This window comes from Pseudonaja textilis, chromosome Z (assembly GCF_049901715.1).
Source record: "Pseudonaja textilis isolate UNSWEBS1 chromosome Z, rPseTex1.2, whole genome shotgun sequence".
NCBI lineage: Eukaryota > Metazoa > Chordata > Lepidosauria > Squamata > Elapidae > Pseudonaja > Pseudonaja textilis.
Genome location: NC_142008.1, coordinates 136,058,962 through 136,080,843, shown reverse-complemented (window position 1 = coordinate 136,080,843; position 21,882 = coordinate 136,058,962). Strand labels below are relative to the sequence as shown.

The 21,882-nt window shown below is 49.4% G+C and overlaps 1 protein-coding gene across 2 annotated transcripts; it reads left to right on the top strand.

Annotated features, from left to right (window-relative positions):
• Positions 1 to 446: 446 nt before the first annotated feature.
• On the top strand, positions 447 to 2,317 carry LOC148124433 (uncharacterized). 2 transcript variants are annotated; one of them, XM_087918379.1, is made up of 2 exons: positions 447 to 1,776; positions 2,040 to 2,317. In XM_087918379.1, exon 1 carries the CDS (start codon positions 845 to 847, stop codon positions 1,502 to 1,504), a length of 660 nt encoding a protein of 219 aa, XP_087774505.1. In that variant the 5' UTR covers positions 447 to 844; the 3' UTR covers positions 1,505 to 1,776; positions 2,040 to 2,317. The 2 variants fall into 2 exon arrangements, with proteins under 2 accessions (XP_087774505.1, XP_087774504.1); XM_087918378.1 differs by having other exon boundaries at positions 447 to 1,792; positions 2,044 to 2,317.
• Positions 2,318 to 21,882: the final 19,565 nt, after the last annotated feature.

Sequence of the window (21,882 nt, the reverse complement as noted above, 5' to 3'; positions counted from 1 at the left end):
CGATGTGCAGAAAACCCGCCTTGGTGGTGTTTGATCTGGGTGAGCATGGCTTGGATGGATCGTCCTGGGCTGCGGCTGGGGATTAGGGGAGTGGGAGCTATTGACTGGCCTGGGTGGTCGAGGAGAGGGGGGAGCTTGCGGAAGGCAGGAGGGTCTTTGTTGAAGACCTCGGACTGCCCCTGGTCAGAAATGGTGCAGAGTGGTGCAGAGGGATAATCTTGGAAGGAGGGAGCGGTTGGGCAGGCACCACCCCTACACCTTAACGGACTCCATCGAGGGCTGTTCTGACCGGCTGAGGACCCGGCCTCTTCATTCGACCCCCACTTAACCCTGGTGAGGAAGGGAGGCCCCTGCAGAGATCAAAGCACAAAGCGGCTGAACTGAGGCTGGGCATCCCAGCGGCACCAGCGGCCACCACCATCACCGCAGCAAGAGGAGGAGAACCTGCCTCGGCCACTCCAAGATGGACACCCACGCCCGGCCAGCTCCATCCCCCCCAGCGAAAGGAGACCGGAGATCGTACATGGGTCCATTTCACGTCTTCAGGGAAGCAAATGACCGTCTGGCTGTAACGGACAAGAGGAGAAGAGCGTTTTTCCTGAGCTCCTGTGGACGGGACGTCTTCCAAACGGCTACAGGCCTCTCGGCACCAACACACGTGCAGGCAGTTCGTGGGAGGGAGCTTCAGGACATGCTATGAGCACATTATGCACCCCCAGCACCAGCCTTGGTCACATGAGTTTCTCCCCAGGGATCAAAAAGGCCGTGAGACAGTCTATGACTTTGTGGCAACGCTGAGAGAAATGGCAGGCGACTGCAATTCAGCGATCTGGAGGAGGAAAGGATGCGAGAGGGGCTCCTTGCGGGTATAAAAGACTTAAGCCCACGGAGGCGATTAATGGCTCAGCTTGATCTCAGGTTCCAAGCCACACTAGACAAGGCCAAGGCGAGTGAGTCCTCCATGAGGTCAGACACCGCCATTCGGAGATCAAGGAGCGGCCATCCCTTGGGCAGAGCGGCCACCGTGCATCACGAGAGCATGGAACATGGAGATGATACATCCAAGGGTGACAAAATCCACCGTACTCGTTCCGAAGAGGAGGCAGGGAGTCTGGAAACGGGACAGAGGCGCCTCTTTGGTGTCACATGTGGGGGCAATCACCCCAGAGCAGGGGGCCGATCCAAAGACGCCACTTGCCAAACATGCACAACGGAAGGGGCACACCGCAAACCCTTGCCGTGTATCACAGCCAGCATCCCATCTCCAGAGGCTGATTGTTTCCCCGACGTGTCCATGTGCATCCCTGATGCGATTCCGGAAGGCACCGTTTCTGAGACACCAGCGAGGAGACGACAAAGTTGCAAACACAAAGTAGCCCCTCAAACGTTTGTCAACTACTACAGCGCCCAATGCTCCAAGAAATTCCACACCACCGTCGACATTGAGGGATCAGTGGGTGATATGGTGGTGGACACAAGTTCGTATATGACCCTCGTGTCCTAGCCAACTATTAACAAGGCCGTTCTGGGCTTCACAAGGAACAGCTAAAGCCCCAGAAAGTAGTGCTAAAGGACCACCAAGGGTTCCTCATCTCTGTCCTGGGGAGGGGGTACTTCCAGATTAAATTTAAAAGTTTTGTCGGGTGAACGGAGACCTGCCAAACCTTCTCCGCTTAGAATTCTTCGTTGTCCTGGGTCTGGAAGTGACTGCCATCCTCGCCTACCAAGACGAAAGCATCGAGGAGGAGCCGGTCACGGTATTCGCGGACGTCCTAGGTGGGAGTCCAGGCAAGTATAGGATGACACCTTAAAACCCTTGGTCTGTGTCCCCCACCGGGGAAAAAAGACCAATCATTTTAAATTTTAATAGTGCATAAGCGCACCAACGTGCTTACCGTTCCTGTCCAATTGTTTTTTGTTTTCTTATATGTATTCATTTCATGTATTCCTAACTATATTTATACTTGTACCTTTTATCTAATAATCTTTTGTCAAAATAAATAAATAAAAATAAATAAATTATTTCTTTTTCCTCCTAGAAAGCGGACCGGATTGAGATCATTGTTCCTTGGCTACACTCTCCATTAGCATATGCAACGGTCTTCCTCCTCGACTTATAACATGTCGCTTAGTGACCAATGGAAGTTATAACAGGACGGAGAAAAAGGGGGCTTGGGACCAACGTTTCATACCTAACAACCGTTCCAGCATCCTCAGCAAGCCAAATTCACTTAAACCACCATTCCTGGCCACCGAATTTTCCATATGCCTTGAACTGAATGGAGAAAAGCCCACCTATTGAATTCTGGGAGTTGCACCTCAGGCATGTCTATTTATCTGCAAACTGTCATTCTAGAGGTTGTGGGGAGGATTGTGTTTTAGGGGAACAGGGTGCTTTTTTTGAGTTGTGAGTGCAGCCTCCTTCTGGCCACACGTGGATAAGGAGGCATCTGCCGTTTTTCGACAACCGGGATCCAGAGCCCCTTTCCCCATCATCCCCGCCACGTCGTGGCTAATAAACGTTCAATAAACACTTTAAAATCATCACTGTTTCATTTGTGTCTCTTTCCACCCTAGATGAGGCCAAGGCGAGAGAGTCCTCCATGAGGTCAGCCGCCGCCATTCGGAGACCAAGGAGCGGCCATCCCTCAGGCGGAGCGGCCACCGTGCATCACTAGAGCATGTAACATGGAGACAATACATTGTAGGGTGATGAAATCCACCGCACTTGTTCCGAAGAGGAGGCAGGGAGTCCGGAAACGGGAGAGAGGCGCCTCTTTGGTGCCCCGTGTTGGGGCAATCCGCCCAGAGCGGCATGCCGATCCAAAGAAGCCACTTGCCAAAGATGCACAACGGAAGGGGCACACCGCAAAAGCTTCCGTACAACCCAGCCGGTATCCCGCCTCCAGAGGCCGATTGTTTCCCCGACGCGGCCATGTGCATCCCTGACGGGATTTCAGAAGGCGCTATTTCGGAGGCACCAACGAGGAGACGACCAAGTTGCAGACACAAACTAGCTTCCCAAACGTTCGTCAGCTACTACAGCGCGCAATGCTCCAAGAAATTCCACGCCACCGTCGACATCGACAGATCCCCGTGTGATACGGTGGTGGACACAAGTTCGTATATGACCCTCGTGTCCTGGCCAACTATTAAGAAGGCCTTTTTGGGCTTCACAAGGAACAGCTTCTAGAGTTTGGGGGGAAGATTGTGTTTTAGGGGAACGGGGTGCTTTTTTTGGAGTTACGGGGTGCAGCCTCCCTCTGGCCACAGGTGGATAAGGAGGCATCTGCTGTTTTTCGCCCCCCGGGATCCAGAGCCCCTTTCCCCATCATCCCTGCAATGTCGTGGCTAATAAATGTTCAATAAACACTTCACAATCGTCACGGTTTCATTTGTGTCTCCTGGGGCTTCCAGGGTTTCCGGGGTGATTGTGGGGGTATCTTTTTTTAAAAAAAAATTTTTTTTATTGATTTTTAAAAACAAACATAAACAAACAAAACATAAAAAATAAAAACATAAAACATCTTTTTTGAAAGCAGCTTCATCCTGGGTTACATCTCTTCGTATAGATACAAATTCAAGTTCATGCTCATTTTTATATACCATTCCACATCTTATTACCATTCTACATTTTCTATATAGCTTCGCCCCGATTTAACATTCTTAATTTTATTTTATTTATTTCATCTCAATTCAGATCATTATACTTATATTCTATATCTGTCCTGTTTCAGCTCTCTATTATCATTTCTCATTAAACAAAATGTCTCCTGTAATCACTGATTGGAGTATGACGCCTTTATATCTTTCCCCTAAAATAATAATACTTAATATAATACATAACTTCCATTCGGATTCTGCTTGGTACATTCTAAAATTACACACTATATTTTTAAAAAAGAAAAAATTATGAATATATAATATGATTAAAACAACAATCCATCTCAATTCAATTCTATCGTTTATATTAATATTCATTTAAACCATTAACATTTTACACATTACTTTTCAAATGGGTATCATGATACTAAGGGAACACATATAAACTTTCCATAGTTGCTTCCGGGGGTGGGTGGGATATCTTGAGTAACCTTTCCTAAGTCCTCAACGTACGACCGTAATCCTCAATTTATGACCGGTCACTTAGGAGTAGTTCGAAGCTAAGACGGAGCCCCCCAAAAGGTCCAGAAGACCAAGTTTCAATTCATAAACACACACAGCCTTGTTGCATCGCCATTTGCGCGTTCGACAACCAAACTGCCTCGGCCGCCATTTTCTGCGTCTCGTGGTGATGTGAGGATATTTTACGTCATTTTACATCTGGCTTCCGACAAACGTCCATTGCAGGCAATTGGTTCACTTAAAATCATGGTTCGCTTAATGACCATTGCAAAAAATAAATAAATCAAAACCCTCTACGGTCTTTCGGTGCGCTGCTTAAAAACCTGCACACCTTAATCGAAATTCTGGACTCAATTTATGGCCTAAGGTGAGGATTACTAACATTTGAGTGGAGAAAGTTAAAATATTGATATTTTCATTCTCGAGGTGACAAAAATTTGGGGAAGATCCACTTCCAAGTTTAAATTCTCTTTTTAAAAAAACCTTTTTTTTTTGGGCTTATATCCTGCTTTTGCTTTGTACAATTGCAGGTGTTTTTATTTATTTTTTTTAAAAATGGGACATCCTGGGTGACACAACCGTCAGCAACTCACGTGATGGGCAAAGCGCCAGATCCAAGACATTCAGCTGCCCTTTGTGCTAAAGTGGGACTCGAACTCACTGCCCCCTGGTGTTTGGCTATAAAAGGTGATTAGAACTCGCCCTCTCCGGCTGAGTGGCAAGAAACGAGCATATAATAAGCGGACCCTCCTCTCTCCTACCTGGATCCTTCCTCCTCTTCATTCCTGAACCTCACACTCCCCTCAGCCCTGACGATGTTCCCTAGCTGGCTCATGAAACGTCTGGAGAAAACCACCCAACTCAGAGAGCACCAATCACACACCCCCAACACACACACACAATCCTTTCTTTAGCGACCATTCCGAGCGATGACGGACGTGCTAGAGAGGCGGGGGGGGGGGGCTCCAGCAGCCCCCCCCTCTTTGGATTAGGGGAGTGGGAGCAACTTACTGGCCTGGGTGGTCGAGGGGAGGGGGGAGCTTGGGGAAGGCAGGAGGGTCTTTGTTGAATGCCTTCGACTGCCCCTTGTCAGAAATGGTGCAGAGTATCCTGTTTAGAGGCTGGGGATGGACTAGATGACCTGCAAGGTCCCTTCTGATCTGCCCAGAATCACCCAGCTCTCTTTTTTTGCCTAAGGAAGAATTAGAACTCACCAGCCTCTAGTTGTTGGCTGAAATATCCCAGCTGGCTTGAATGCCTAAAGCAGGACTAGAACTCTCCTTCTCCTGCTGATCGGCATATAATAAACGAAGGCTTTGCACTGATAATGTTCCTTAGTTGGGTCATGAAACGTCTTCAAAAAAATCCACCCAGCTCAGAGAGTTCCACAGACTCCACACTTCTCCTCCTCCTCTCTTTATTCACCGCTCCCTTCTCCTCTTCTTCCTCCCTCCCTCTTCCTCCTCCTCCTTAAACCCCACACTACCCTTAGCACTGACGATGTTCCCTAGCTGGCTCATGAAACGTCTGACAGAAAACCACCCGACTCAAAGGGAACCAATCACCTCCCTCCTCACTCAAAAACACAATCCTTTCTTTAGTGTGCTAAACACACACGCCCTGTCGCATCGCCATTTGCGCGCTTGACAACCAGACTGAATCGGCCGCCATTTTCTGCATCTCGTGGACATGTGAGATTATTTTACGTCATCTTACACCTGCCTTCCACAAACGTCCATTGCAGGCAATCGGATCACTTAAAATATTGATTCGCTTAATGACACTTGCCAAATATAAACAATAAAAACCCTGTACAGTCTTTCGGTGCGCTGCTTAACAACCTGCACACCTTAATGTTAATTCTGGACTCAACTTATGGTCTAAGGTGAGGACCACTAACATTTGAGTGAAGAAAGTTAAAATATTCTCGGGGTGAAACAAAATTGGCAAAGATCCACTTCCAAGTTTAACTTCTCTTTTAAAAAAAACCTTTTATTTTTGGGTTTATCTCCTACTCTTGCTTTGTACAACTGCGGGTGTTTCTATTTCTTTTTTTAAAAATGGGAAATCCTGGGTGAGACAACCGTCAGCAACTCACATGATGGGCAAAGCGCCTGATCCAAGACATTCAGCTGCCCTTTGTCCTAAAGTGGGACTCGAACTCACTGCCCCCTGGTGATTGTCTAAAAAGTGGGACTAGACCCCGCCCTCTCCTGGTGAGTGGCAAGAGACGAGCATATAATAAGCGGACCCTCCTCTCTCCCACCTTTGATCCTTGCTCCTCTTCATCACTGAACCCCACACTCCCCTTAGCCCTGACGATGTTCCCTAGCTGGCTCATAAAACGTCTGCCAAGAAACTACCTGACTCAGAGGGCGCCAATCACCCCCCCCCAATACACACACACACAGTCCTTTCTTTAGCAACCATTCTGAGCGATGACGGACGTGCTGGAGAGGTGGGGGAGGGGGATCCAGCAGCCACGCCCTCTGGGGATTAGGGGAGTGGGAGCGATTGACTGGCCTGAGTGGTCGAGGGGAGGGGGGAGCTTAGGGAAGGCAGGAGGGTCTTTGTTGAATGCCTTCGACTGCCCCTTGTCAGAAATGGTGCAGAGTCTCCTACTTAAAGGCTGGGGTTGGACTAGATGACCTGCAAGGTCCCTTCTTAATATGCTAATGAAGAGTGAAGCCGGCCCGCCTTCTGGGCGGGGGAAAAAGAAGCAATTTAAAATCATTGGTCTATTTTCCTGGGGAGGGGAGGGATAATCTTGGAAGGAGGGAGCGGTTGGGCAGGCACCACCCCTACACCTTAACGGACTCCATCGAGGGCTGTTCTGACCGGCTGAGGACCTGGCCTCTTCATTCGACCCCCACTTAACCCTGGCGAGGAAGGGGGGCCCCTGCAGAGATCAAAGCACAAAGCGGCTGAACTGAGGCTGGGCATCCCAGCGGCACCAGCGGCCACCACCATCACCGCAGCAAGAGGAGGAGAACCTGCCAGGGCCACTCCAAGATGGCCACCCACGCCCGGCCAGTTCCATCCCCCCCAGCGGGAGGAGACTGGAGATCGTACATGGGTCCATTTCACGTCTTCAGGGAAGCCAGTGACCTTCTAGGAGTATCGAACAAGAGGAGAAGAGCGTTTTTCCTGAGCTCCTGTGGACGGGACGTCTTCCAAACCGCTACAGGCCTCTCCGCACCAACACACGTGCAGGCAGTTCGTGGGAGGGAGCTTCAGGACATGCTATGAGCACATTATGCACCCCCAGCACCAGCCTTGGTCACATGAGTTTCTCCCCAGGGATCAAAAAGGCCGTGAGACAGTCTATGACATTGTAGCAACGCTGAGAGAAATGGCAGGAGACTGTAAATTCGGCGATCTGGAGGAGGAAAGGATGCGAGAGGGGCTCCTTGGGGGTATAAAAGTTTTAAGCCTACGAAGGCGATTAATGGCTCAGGTTGATATCAGGTTCCAAGCTACCCTAGACGAGGCCAAGGCGAGTGAGTCCTCCATGAGGTCAGACGCCGCCATTCGGAGATCAAGGAGTGGCCATCCCTCGGGCGGAGCAGCCACCGTGCACCACGAGAGCACGGAACATGGAGACGATACATCCAAGGGTGACAAAATCCACCGCACTTGTTCCGAAGAGGAGGCAGGGAGTCCGGAAATGGGAGAGAGGCGCCTCTTTGGTGTCACATGTGGGGGCAATCACCCCAGAGCGGCAGGCCGATCCAAAGACGCCATTTGCCCAAGATACACAAAGGAAGAGGCACACCGCAAACCCTTGCCGTGCAACCCAGCCGGCATCCCGCCTCCAGAGGCCGATTGTTTCCCCGACGTGTCCATGTGCATCCCTGATGCGATTCCGGAAGGCACCGTTTCTGAGGCACCAGCTAGGAGACGACAAAGTTGCAAACACAAAGTAGCCCCCCAAACGTTCGTCAACTACTACAGCGCCCAATGCTCCAAGAAATTCCACACCACCATCGACATCGAGGGATCCCCGTGTGATATGGTGGTGGACACAAGTTCGTATACAACCCTCGTGTCCTGGCCAACTATTAAGAAGGCCGTTCTGGGCTTCACAAGGAACAGCTAAAGCAACAGAAAATATTGCTAAAGGACCATCAAGGGATCCTCATCCCTGTCCTGGGGAGGGGGTCCTTCCAAATTAAATTTAAAAGTTTTGTCGGGTGAACGGAGACCTGCCAAACCTTCTCCACTGAGATTGGTTCGTTGTCCTGGGTCTGGAAGTGACTGCCGTCCTCGCCTACCAAGACGAGAGCATCGAGGAGGAGACAGTCACGGCATTCGCGGACGTCCTAGGTGGGAGTCCAGGCAAGTATAGGGTGAAACCTTAAAACCCTTGGTCTGTGTCCCCCACCGCGGAAAAAAGACCAATCATTTTAAATTTAAATGGTGCATAAGCGCACGAACGTGCTTACCGTTCCTGTCCGATTGTTTTTGTTTTCTTATATGTATCCCTTTCATGTATTCATAACTATTTTTATACTTGTACCTTTTATCTAATAATCTTTTGAAAAAATAAAAATAAATAAAAATAAATAATTTCTTTTCCCGCCTAGAAAACGGACCAGATTGAGATCATCATTCCTTGGCTTCACTCTCCATTAGCATATGCAAAAATCTTCCTCCTCGACTTACAAGATTTCAGTTAGCGACCGCTGGAAGTTACAACAGGACGGAGAAAAAGGGGCTTGGGACCAACGTTTCATACCTAACCACCGTTGCAGCATCCCCAACAAGCCAAATTCCCTTAAACCACCATTCCTGGGCACCAGATTTCTCATATGCCTTGAATTGAATGGAGAAAAGCCCACCTATTGAATTCTGGGAGTTGCAGCTCAGGCGCCTGGCTAGGGGATTCTGGGAGTTGAAGTCCATCCATCTTCACGAGGCCCACCTTGGAAAAGGCGGCATGTTCCAGGGAGGCTGAAGCTCTGTGAGTTCGCTTGATGGTCCTCCCAGGCCTGAGCTGAACATCTGAAACCGGGTTTTTCAATCCTGGCAATTTGAAGGTCGTCTTTGGGGAATCCTGGGGGTTGAAGCCCACCTTTGTGACATTGTCCAGGTTGCCAAACACGGGTCTAAAATCGCCCTGTGTTCCTTGTTCTGCCCCTTCCCTCCTCCTCCTCTAAGGATCCCCTAATCCTCTAAGAAGTGGGCGCATCTGTTTCTCGAATCCAAGACGGGCTGCCTGGCATCGCTGCCTCCCCACATGTCTGTTTCCCTGCAAACTGTCCTTCTAGAGGTTGGGGGGAAGATTGTGTTTTAGGGGAACGGGGTGCATTTTTTAAAGTTACGGGGGTGCGGCCTCCCTCTGGCCACAGGTGGATAAGGGGGCATCTGCCGTTTTTCGCCAACCGGGATCCAGAGCCCCTTTCCCCATCATCCCTGCCATGTCGTGGCTAATAAATGTTCAATAAACACTTCATAGTCGTCACAGTTTCATTTGTGTCTCCTGGGGCCTGCAGGGTTTCCGGGGAGGTCGGGGGGGGGGGGTATCTTGAGTCGCCTTTGCTAAGTCCTTGATATGCGACCGTAATCCTCAATTTACGACCCGTCACTTAGGAATGCTTTGAAGCTAAGACGGAGCCCTCAAAATGGTACTGAAGACCAAGTTTCAACTCACAAACACACAAATGCCCTGTTGCATCGCCATCTGCACACTCGACAACCAAACTGCCTCGGCCGCCATTTTCTGAGACTCGTGGTCATGTGAGGATATTTTACATCATCTCACATCTGGCACCCGACAAACGTCCATTGCAGGCAATCGGTTCACTTAAAATCATGATTCGCTTAATGACCCTTGCAAAAAATAAACAATAAAAACCCTGTACGGTCTTTCAATGAGCTCCTTAACAACCTCCACACCGTAATCTTAACTCTGGACTCCAATTATGGCCTAAGGTGAGGACTACCAACATTTTACTGGAGAAAGTTATAATATTTATATTTTCATTCTCGGGGTGAAAAAAATTTGGGGAAGATCCACTTCCAAGTTTAACTTCTCTTTTTAAAAAAAACTTGTTTTGGGGGGTTTATATCCTACTTTTGCTTGGTACAATTGCAGGTGTTTTTATTTATTTTTTTAAAAATGGGACATCCTGGGTGACACAACCGTCAGCAACTCACATGATGGGCAAAGCGCCTGATCCAAGACATTCAGCTGCCCTTTGTGCTAAAGTGGGACTCGAACTCACTGCCCCCTGGTGATGGGCTATAAAGGGGGACAAGACCTCTCCCTCTCTTGGTGAGTGGCAAGAGAGGAGCACATAATAAGCGGACCCTCCTCTCTCCCACCTTTGATCCTTGCTCCTCTTCATCACTGAACCCCACACTCCCCTGAGCCCTGACGATGTTCCCTAGCTGGCTCATGCAACGTCTGCCAGAAAACCACCTGACTCAGTGAGCATCAATCACACACCCCCAACACACACACACAATCCTTTCTTTAGCGACCATTCTGAGCGACTACGGACGTGCTGGAGAGGCGGGGAGGGGGCTCCAGCAGCCCCGCCCTTTGGGGATTAGGGGAGTGGGAGCGACTGACTGGCCTGGGTGGTCGAGGGGAGGGGGGAGTTTGGGGAAGGCAGGAGGGTCTTTGTTGAAGACCTTGGACTGCCCCTTGTCAGAAATGGTGCAGAGTCTCCCGCTTAGGGGCTGGGGATGGACTAGATGACCTGCAAGGTCCCTTCTGATGTGCCCAAAATCACCCAGCTGTGTTATTTTCCTTAAGGTACAATTAGAACTCACCATCCTCTAGTTGTTGGCTGAAATTTCCCAGCTGGCTTGAATGCCTAAAGCAGGACTAGAACTCTTGCTCTCCTGCTGATCGGCATATAATAAACGAATGCTTTGCACTGATAATGTTCCTTAGTTGGGTCATGAAACGTCTTCAAAAAACCACCCGACTCAGAGGGAACCTATCAGCCCCCCCTCCAAGACACACACACACAGTCCTTTCTTAATCCTCAATTTACAAACGGTCACTTAGGAATGGTTTGAAGCTAAGACAGAGCCCCCAAAAGGTACTTTAGACCAAGTTTGAACTCACAAACACACACATGCCCTGTTGCATCGCCATATGCGCGCTTGACAACCAGACTGCCTCGGTCGCCATTTTCTGCGTCTCGCGGTCATGTGAGGATACTTTATGACATCTCACATCTGCCTTCCAGAAACATCCATTGCAGACAATCGGTTCCCATAAAATCACGATTCGCTTAATGACCCTTGCCAAAAATAAAAAATAAAAACCCTGTACGGTCTTTCGGTGCGCTGCTTAACAACCTGCACACCTTAATCTTAATTCTGGACTCAAATTCTGGTCTAAGGTGAGGACTACTAACATTTGAGTGCAGAAAGTTAAAATATAGATATTTTCATGATCGAGGTGACAAAACCTTGGGGAAGATCCACTTCCAAGTTTAACTTCCCTTTTAAAGAAAACCTTTTATTTTTGCATTTATATCCTGTTTTGCTTGGTACAATTCCGGGTGTTTTTATTTATTTTTTTAAAAAATGGGACATCCTCGGTGACACAACCGTCAGCAACTCACGTGATGGGCAAAGCGCCTGATCAAAGACATTCAGCTGCCCTTTGTGCTAAAGTAGAACTCGAACTCACTGTCCCCTGGTGATTGGCTATAAAGCGGGACTAGAACTCGCCCTCTCCTGGTGAGTGGAAAGAGACGAGCATATAATAAGCGGACCCTCCTCTCTCCGACCTTTGAACCTTGCTCCTCTTCATCCCTGAACCCCACACTCCCCTTCGCCCTGACGATGTTCCCTAGCTAGCTGATGAAACGTCTGCCAGAAAACCACCTGACTCAGAGAGCACCAATCACCCCCCCCCGTAACAAACACACACACACAATCCTTTGTTTAGTGACCATCCTGAGCAATGACGGATGTGCTGGAGAGGCGGGGGGGGGGGGTCTCCAGCAGCCCCGCCCTCTGGGGATTAGGGGAGTGGGAGAGATTAACTGGCCTGGGTGGTCGAGGGGAGGGGGGAGCTTGGGGAAGGCAGGAGGGTCTTTGTTGAATGCCTTCCACTGCCCCTTGTCAGAAATGGTGCAGAGTCTCCTACTTAAAGGCTGGGGTTGGACTAGATGACCTGCAAGGTCCCTTCTTCATATGCTAATGAAGAGTGAAGCCGGTCCGCCTCCTGGGCGTGGGGAGGGGGAGAAACAAGTTAAAATCATTGGTCTATTTTCCTGGGGAGGGGAGGGATAATCTTGGAAGGAGGGAGCGGTTGGGCAGGCACCACCCCTACACCTTAACGGACTCCATCGAGGGCTGTCGTGACCGGCTGAGGACCTGGCCTCTTCATTCGACCCCCACTTAACCCCGGCGAGGAAGGGGGCCCCTGCAGAGATCAAAGCACAAAGCGGCTGAACTGAGGCTGGGCATCCCAGCGGCACCAGCGGCCACCACCATCACCGCAGCAAGGGGAGGAGAACCTGCCTCGGCCACTCCAAGATGGCCACCCACGCCCGGCCAGTTCCATCCCCCCCAGCGAAAGGAGACTGGAGATCGTACATGGGTCCATTTCACGTCTTCAGGGAAGCCAGTGACCTTCTAGGAGTATCGAACAAGAGGAGAAGAGCGGTTTTCCTGAGCACCTGTGGACGGGACGTCTTCCAAACGGCTACAGGCCTCTCGGCACCAACACACGTGCAGGCAGTTCGTGGGAGGGAGCTTCAGGACACACTATGAGCACATTATGCACCCCCAAGCACCAGCCTTGGTCACATGAGTTTCTCCCCAGGGATCAAAAAGGCGGCCACCGTGCATCACAAGAGAATGGAACATGGAGACGATACATCCTAGGGTGACAAAATCCACCGTACTCCTTCCGAAGAGGAGGCAGGGAGTCCGGAAATGGGAGAGAGGCGCCTCTTTGGTGTCTCACGTGGGTGCAATCCCCCCAGAGCAGCAGGCCGATCCAAAGACGCCACTTGCCCAAGATGCACAAAGGAAGAAGCACACCGCAAACCCTTGCCGTGCAACCTAGCCGGCATCCTGTCTCCAGAGGCCGATTGTTTCCCCGACGTGTCCATGTGCATCCCTAATGGGATTCCGGAAGGCACCGTTTCCGAGGCACCAGCGAGGAGACGACAAAGTTGCAAACACAAAGTAGCCCCTCAAACGTTTGTCAACTCCTACAGTGCCCAATGCTCCAAGAAATTCCACACCACCGTCGAGCTTGAGGGATCACTGGGTGATATGGTGGTGGACACAATTTGGGATATGACCCTCGTGTCCTGGCCAACTATTAAGAAGGCCATTCTGGGCTTCACAAGGAACAGCTTCTAGCGGTTGGGGGGAGGATTATTTTTTAGGGGAACGGGGTGCCTTTTTTTGAGTTACGGGGGTACAGCCTCCCTCTGGCCACAGGTGGATAAGGAGGCATCTGCTGTTTTTCTCCACCCGAGATCCAGAGCCCCTTTCCCCATCATCCCTGCCATGTCGTGGCTAATAAATGTTCAATAAACTCTTCACAATCGTCACAGTTTCATTTGTGTCTCCTGGGGCCCGCAGGTTTTCCGGGGTGATTGTGGGGGGTATGTTTTTTTTAAAAAAAAAAAAATTTAATTAATTTTTAAAAACAAACATAAACAAACAAAACTTAAAAAAATAAAAACATAAAACATATTTTTTTAAAGTAACTTCATCCAGGGTTACATCTCTTCATACAGACACAAATTCAAGTTCATGCTCATTTTTATATACCATTCCATATCTTATTACCATTCTACATTTTCTATATAGCTTCTCCCCGATTTAACTTTCTTAATTTTATTTATTTCATCTCAATTCAGATCATTATACTTATACTCTTTCTATGTCCTGTTTCAGCTGTCTGTTATCTTTTCTCATTAAACAAAATTTCTCCTGTAATCACTGATTGGAGTACGACGCCTTTATATCTTTCCCCTAAAATTATAATACTTAATATAATACATACCTTCCATTCGGATTCTACTTGGTACATTCTAAAATTACACACTATATTTTTAAAAAAGAAAAAATTATGAATATATAATATGATTAAAACAACAATCCATCTCAATTCAATTCTATCATTTATATTAATATTCATTTAAATCTTTAACATTTTACACATTACTTTTCAAATAGGTATCATGCTACTATGGGAACACATATAAACTTTCCATAGTTGCTTCCTGGGGTGGGTGGGATATTTTGAGTAACCTTTCCTAAGTCCTCAACGTACGACCGTAATCCTCAATTTATGACCGGTCACTTAGGAGTAGTTCGAAGCTAAGACGGAGCCCCCCAGATGGTCCAGAAGACCAAGTTTCAACTCACAAACGTACACACGCCTTATTGCATCGCCATTTGCGCATTCGAAAACCAAACTGCCTCGGCCGCCATTTTCTGCGTCTCGTGGTCATGTGAGGATATTTTACGTCATTTTACATCTGGCTTCCGACAAACGTCCATTGCAGGCAATTGGTTCACTTAACCTCATGGTTTGCTTAATGACCATTGCAAAAAATAAATAAATCAAAACCCTCTACGGTCTTTCGGTGCGCTGCTTAAAAACCTGCACACCTTAATTGAAATTCTGGACTCAATTTATGGCCTAAGGTGAGGATTACTAACATTTGAGTGGAGAAAGTTAAAATATTGATATTTTCATTCTCGAGGTGACAAAAATTTGGGGAAGATCCACTTCCAAGTTTAAATTCTCTTTTTAATAAAACCTTGGTTTTTTGGGCTTATATCCTGCTTTTGCTTTGTACAATTGCAGGTGTTTCTATTTCTTTTTTTAAAAATGGGACATCCTGGGTGACACAACCGTCAGCAACTCACATGATGGGCAAAGCGCCTGATCCAAGACATTCAGCTGCCCTTTGTGCTAAAGTGGGACTCGAACTCACTGCCCCCTGGTGTTTGGCTATAAAAGGTGATTAGAACTCGCCCTCTCCGGCTGAGTGGCAAGAGACGAGCATATAATAAGCGGACCCTCCTCTCTCCTACCTGGATCCTTCCTCCTCTTCATCGCTGAACCCCACACTCACCTCAGCCCTGACAATGTTCCCTAGCCCGGTTCATGAAACGTCTGACAGAAAACCACCTGACTCAGTGAGCACCAATCAAACACCCCCGACACACACACACAATCCTTTCTTTAGCGACCATTCCGAGCGATGACGGACGTGCTGGAGAGGCGGGGGAGGGGGATCCAGCAGCCCCGCCCTCTGGGGATTAGGGGAGTGGGAGCGATTGACTGAATGCCCTGGGTGGTCGAGGGGAGGGGGGAGCTTGGGGAAGGCAGGAGGGTCTTTGTTGAATGCCTTCGACTGCCCCTGGTCAGAAATGGTGCAGAGTCTTCTGCCTAAAGGCTGGGGTTGGACTAGATGACCTGCAAGGCTGCAAGCTTTCTGGCCGGCGGGGGAGCCAAGAGATCAGGACTTTCCTGTTTGGCTTTTAGGATCTACTGAGGATCACCCTGCATTGCAACAAAGCTGACGCCCTCAAGGCTTTGCAATCTGCCTTTTGCACGCAATCTTTTGCTCTGGGCGCTGGAAAGCCCCTTAGTGGCTGCGCCGATCCTGTCCCCTCCTTCCTCCCTCAGCGGACCCCGTAGAGACGCAGGCGATGTGCAGAAAACCCGCCTTGGTGGTGTTTGATTTGGGTGAGCGTGGCTTGGATGGATCGTCCTGGGCTGCGGCTGGGGATTAGGGGAGTGGGAGCTATTGACTGGCCTGGGTGGTCGAGGGGAGGGGGGAGCTTGGGGAAGGCAGGAGGGTCTTTGTTGAAGACCTTGGACTGTCCCTGGTCAGAAATGGTGCAGAGTCTCCTGCTTAAAGGCTGGGGTTGGACTAGATGATCTGCGAGGTCCCTTCTTAATATGCTAATGGAGAGTGAAGCCGGTCCGCCTCCTGGGCGTGGGGGGAGGGAGAAACAAGTTAAAATCATTGGTCTATTTTCCTGGGGGGGGGGGAGGGATAATCCTGGAAGGAGGGAGCAGTTGGGCAGGCACCACCCCTACACCTTAACGGACTCCATCGAGGGCTGTTCTGACCGGCTGAGGACCCGGCCTCTTCATTCGACCCCCACTTAACCCTGGTGAGGAAGGGAGGCCCCTGCAGAGATCAAAGCACAAAGCGGCTGAACTGAGGCTGGGCATCCCAGCGGCACCAGCGGCCACCACCATCACCGCAGCAAGAGGAGGAGAACTTGCCTCGGCCACTCCAAGATAGCCACCCACGCCCGGCCAGCTCCATCCCCCCCAGCGAAAGGAGACCGGAGATCGTACATGGGTCCATTTCACATCTTCAGGGAAGCCAGTGTCCTTCTAGGAGTATCGAACAAGAGGTGAAGAGCGTTTTTCCTGAGCTCCTGTGGACGGGACATCTTCCAAACGGCTACGGGCCTCTCGGCACCAACACACGTGCAGGCAGTTCATGGGAGGGAGCTTCAGGACACACTATGAGCACATTATGCACCCCCAGCACCAGCCTTGGTCACATGAGTTTCTCCCCAGGGATCCAAACGGCCGTGAGACAGTCTATGACTTTGTGGCAACGCTGAGAGAAATGGCAGGAGACTGTAAATTCAGCGATCTGGAGGAGGAAAGGATGCGAGAGGGGATCCTTGCGGGACTGAATCCCCCATGAGGTCAGACACCGCCATTCGGAGATCAAGGAGCAGCCATCCCTCGGGCGGAGCGGCTACCGTGCATCACGAGAGCATGGAACATGGAGACGATGCATCCAAGGGTGACAAAATCCACCGTACTCCTTCCGAAGAGGAGGCAGGGAGTCCGGAAACGGGACAGAGGCGCCTCTTTGGTGTCACATGTGGGGGCAATCACCCCAGAGCAGCAGGCCGATCCAAAGACGCCACTTGCCAAAGATGCACAGGAAGGGGCACACCGCAAACCCTTGCCGTGCAACCCAGCCGGCATCCCGCCTCCAGAGGCCGATTGTTTCCCCGACGTGTCCATGTGCGTCCCTGATGGGATTCCGGAAGGCACCGTTTCTGAGGCACCAGCTAGGAGACGACCAAGTTGCAAACACAAAGTAGCCCCACAAACATTTGTCAACTACTACAGCGCCCAATGCTCCAAGAAATTCCACACCACCATCGACATTGAGGGATCACTGTGTGATGTGGTGGTGGACACAAGTTCGTATATGACCCTCGTGTCCTGGCCAACTATTAAGAAGACCGTTCTGGGCTTTACAAGGAACAGCTAAAGCCCCAGAAAGTAGTGCTAAAGGACTGCCAAGGGAACCTCGTCCCTGTCCTGGGGAGGGGGTCCTTCCAAATTAAATTTAAAAGTTTTGTCGGGTGAACGGAGACCTGCCAAACCTTCTCCGCTAAGAATGGTTCGTTGTCCTGGGTCTGGAAGTGACTGCCGTCCTCGCCTACCAAGACGAGAGCATCGAGGAGGAGCCGGTCACGGCATTCGCGGACGTCCTACGTGGGAGTCCAGGCAAGTATAGGATGACACCTTAAAACCCTTGGTCTGTGTCCCCCACCGCGGAAAAAAGACCAATCATTTTAAATTTAAATGGTGCATAAGCGCACCAACGTGCCTACCGTTTTATTATATATATTCCTTTCATGTATTCATAACTATTTTTATACTTGTTCCTGTTATCTTAAAATCTCTTGAAAGAATAAATAAATAAAAACAAATAAATTATTTCTTTTCCCTCCTAGAAAACAGACCAGATTGACATCATAGTTCCTTGGCTTCACTCTCCATTAGCATACGCAAAAGTCTTCCTCCTCGACTTACAACATTTCCCTTAATGACCCTTGGAAGTTACAACGGGACGGAGAAAAAGGGGACTTGGGACCAACGTTTCTTACCTAACAACCGTTGAAGCCTCCCCAGCAAGCCAAATTCCCTTAAACCAGCATTCCTGGCTACCGGATTTCTCATATGCCTTGAATTGAATGGAGAAAAGCCCACCTATTGAATTCTGGGAGTTGCAGCTCAGGCGCCTGGCTAGGGGATTCTGGGAGTTGAAGTCCATCCATCTTCACGGGGCCCAGCTTGGAAAAGGCGGCATGTCCGAGGGAGGCTGAAGCTCTGTGAGTTCGCTTGATGGTCCCCCCAGGCATGAGCTGAACATCTGAAACCGGGTTTTTCAACCCTGGCAATTTGAAGGTGGCTCTCTGGGGAATCCAGGGGGTTGAAGCCCACCTTTGTGACATTGTCAAGGTTGCCAAACAAGGGTCTAAAATTGCCCCGTGTTCCTTGTTCTGCCCCTTCCCTCCTCCTCCTCTAAGGATCCCCTAATCCTCTAAGAATTGGGCGCATCTGTTTCTCAAATCCAAGACGGGCTGCCTGGCATCGCTGCCTCCCCACATGTCTGTTTCCCTGCCAACTGTCCTTCTAGAGGTTGTGGGGAGGGTTGTGTTTTAGGGGAACAGGGTGCTTTTTTTGAGTTATGGGGGTGCAGCCTCCCTCTGGCCACAGGTGGATAAGGAGGCATCTGCTGTTTTTCGCCACCCGGGATCCAGAGCCCCTTTCCCCATCATCCCCGCCATGTCGTGGCTAATAAATGTTCAATAAACACTTCACAATCGTCACGCTTTCATTTCTGTCCCCTGGGGCTTCCAGGGTTTCCAGGGTGGTTGTGGGGGTATCTTTTTTTAAAAAAAAATTTTTTTTATTAATTTTTAAAAACAAACATAAACAAACAAAACATAAAAAATAAAAACATAAAACATCGTTTTTGAAAGCAGCTTCATCCTGGGTTACATCTCTTCGTATAGATACAAATTCAAGTTCATGCTCATTTTTATATACCATTCCATATCTTATTACCATTCTACATTTTCTATATAACTTCTTCCCGATTTAACTTTCTTAATTTTATTTTATTTATTTCATCTCAATTCAGATCATTATACTTATATTCTATATCTGTCCTGTTTCAGCTCTCTGTTATCTTTTCTCATTAAACAAAATTTCTCCTGTAATCACTGATTGGAGTATGACGCCTTTATATCTTTCCCCTAAAATTATAATACTTAATATAATACATACCTTCCATTCGGATTCTGCTTGGTACTTTCTAAAATTACACACTATATTTTCAAAAAAAGAAAAAATTATGAATATATAATATGTTTAAAACAACAATCCATCTCAATTCAATTCTATCGTTTATATTAATATTAATTTAAATCTTAAACATTTTACACATTACTTTTCAAATAGGTATCATGCTACTATGGGAAAACATATAAACTTTCCATAGTTGCTTCCTGGGGTGGGGGGGGCGTATCTTGAGTAACCTTTGCTAAGTCCTCGACGTACGACCGTAATCCTCAATTTATGACCGGTCACTTAGGAATAGTTCGAAGCTAAGACAGAGCCCCCCAGATGGTCCAGAAGACCAAGTTTCAACTCACAAACACACACAGCCTTGTTGCATCGCCATTTGCGCATTCGACAACCAAACTGCCTCGGCCGCCATTTTCTACGTCTCGTGGTCATGTGAGGATATTTTACGTCATTTTACATCTGCCTTCCGACAAACGTCTGTTTCAGGCAATCGGTTCACTTAAAATCATGATTCGCTTAATGACCATTGCAAAAAAAAAAAAATCAAAACCCTGTAGGGACTTTCAGTGAGCTGCTTAAAAACCTGCACACCTTAATCGAAATTCTGGACTCAATTTATGGCCTAAGGTGAGCATTACTAACATCTGAGTGGAGAAAGTTAAAATATTGATATTTTCATTCTCGAGGTGACAAAAATTTGGGGAAGATCCACTTTCAAGTTTAAATTCTCTTTTTAAAAAAACCTTGGTTTTTTGGGCTTATATCCTGCTTTTCCTTTGTACAATTGCAGGTGTTTTTATTTATTTTTTTAAAAAATGGGACATCCTGGGAGACACAACCGTCAGCAACTCACGTGATGGGCAAAGCGCCTGATCCAAGACATTCAGCTGCCCTTTGTCCTAAAGTGGGACTCGAACTCACTGCCCCCTGGTGATGGGCTATAAAGGGGGACTAGACCTCTCCCTCTCCTGGTGAGTGGCAAGAGACGAGCATATAATAAGTGGCCTCTCCTCTCTCCCACCTTTGATCCTTGCTCCTCTTCATCGCTGAACCCAACACTCCCCTGAGCCCTGACGATGTTCCCTAGCTGGCTCATGAAACGTCTGCCAGAAAATCACCCGACTCAGAGGGAACCAATCACCTCCCCCCCGACACACACCCAATCCTTTCTTTAGCGACCGTTCTGAGCGATGACGGACGTGCTGGAGAGGCGGGGAGGGGGCTCCAGCAGGCCAGGCCTCTGGGGATTAGGGGAGTGGGAGCGATTGACTGGCCTGGGTGGTCGAGGGGAGGGGGGAGCTTGGGAAAGGCAGGAGGGTCTTTGTTGAAGACCTTGGACTGCCCCTGGTCAGAAATGGTGCAGAGTCTCCTGCTTAAAGGCTGGGGTTGGACTAGATGACCTGCAAGGTCCCTTCTTAATCTGCTAATGGAGAGTGAAGCCGGTCCGCCTTCTGGGCGGGGGAAAAAGAAACAAGTTGAAATCATTGGTCTCTTTTCCTGGGGAGGGGAGGGATAATCTTGGAAGGAGGGAGCGGTTGGGCAGGCACCACACCTACACCTTAATGGACTCCATCGAGGGCTGTTCTGACCGGCTGAGGACCCGGCCTCTTCATTCGACCCCCACTTAACCCTGGCGAGGAAGTGGGGGGCCCCTGCAGAGATCAAAGGACAAAGCGGATGAACTGAGGCTGGTAATCCCAGCGGCAACAGTGGCCACCACCATCACCGCCGCAAGGGGAGAAGAACCTGCCTCGGCCACTCCAAGATGGCCACCCATGCCCGGCCAGCTCCATCCCCCCCAGCGAAAGGATACTGGAGATCGTACATGGGTCCTTTTCACGTCTTCAGGGAAGAAAATGACCGTCTGGCTGTAACGGACAAGAGGAGAAGAGCGTTTTTCCTGAGCTCCTGTGGACGGGACGTGTTCCAAACGGCTACGGGCCTCTCGGCACCAACACATGTGCAGGCAGTACGTGGGAGGGAGCTTCATGACACGCTATGAGCACATTATGCACCCCCAGCACCAGCCTTGGTCACATGAGTTTCTCCCCAGGGATCAAAAAGGCAGTGAGACAGTCTATGACTTTGTGGCATCCCTGATAGAAATGGCAGGCGACTGCAATTCAGCGATCTGGAGGAGGAAAGGATGCGAGAGGGGCTCCTTGCGGGTATAAAAGACTTAAGCCTACGGAGGCGATTAATGGCTCAGCTTGATCTCAGGTTCCAAGCCACCCTAGACGAGGCCAAGGCGAGTGAGTCCCCCATGAGGTCAGACACCGCCATTCGGACATCAAAGGAACGGCCATCCCTCGGGCAGAGCAGGCACCGTGCATCACAAGAGCATGGTAGACGGACACAATACATCCAAGGGTGATGAAATCCACCACACTTGTTCCGAAGAGGAGGCAGGGAGTCCGGAAATGGGAGAGAGGCGCCTCTTTGGTGTCACATGTGGGGGCAATCCCCCCAGAGCAGAAGGCCGATCCAAAGAGGCCACTTACTCAAGATGCACAACGGAAGGGGCACACCGCAAACCCTTGCCGTGCAACACAGCCGGCATCCTGTCTCCAGAGGCCGATTGTTTCCCCGACGTGTCCATGTGCGTCCCTGATGCGATTCCGGAAGGCACCGTTTCTGAGACACCAGCGAGGAGAACACCAAGTTGC

Coding starts and splice junctions, on each gene's coding strand:
- LOC148124433 (XM_087918379.1), top strand. CDS start 845: ATGCGAGAGGGGCTCCTTGCGGGTATAAAAGACTTAAGCCCACGGAGG.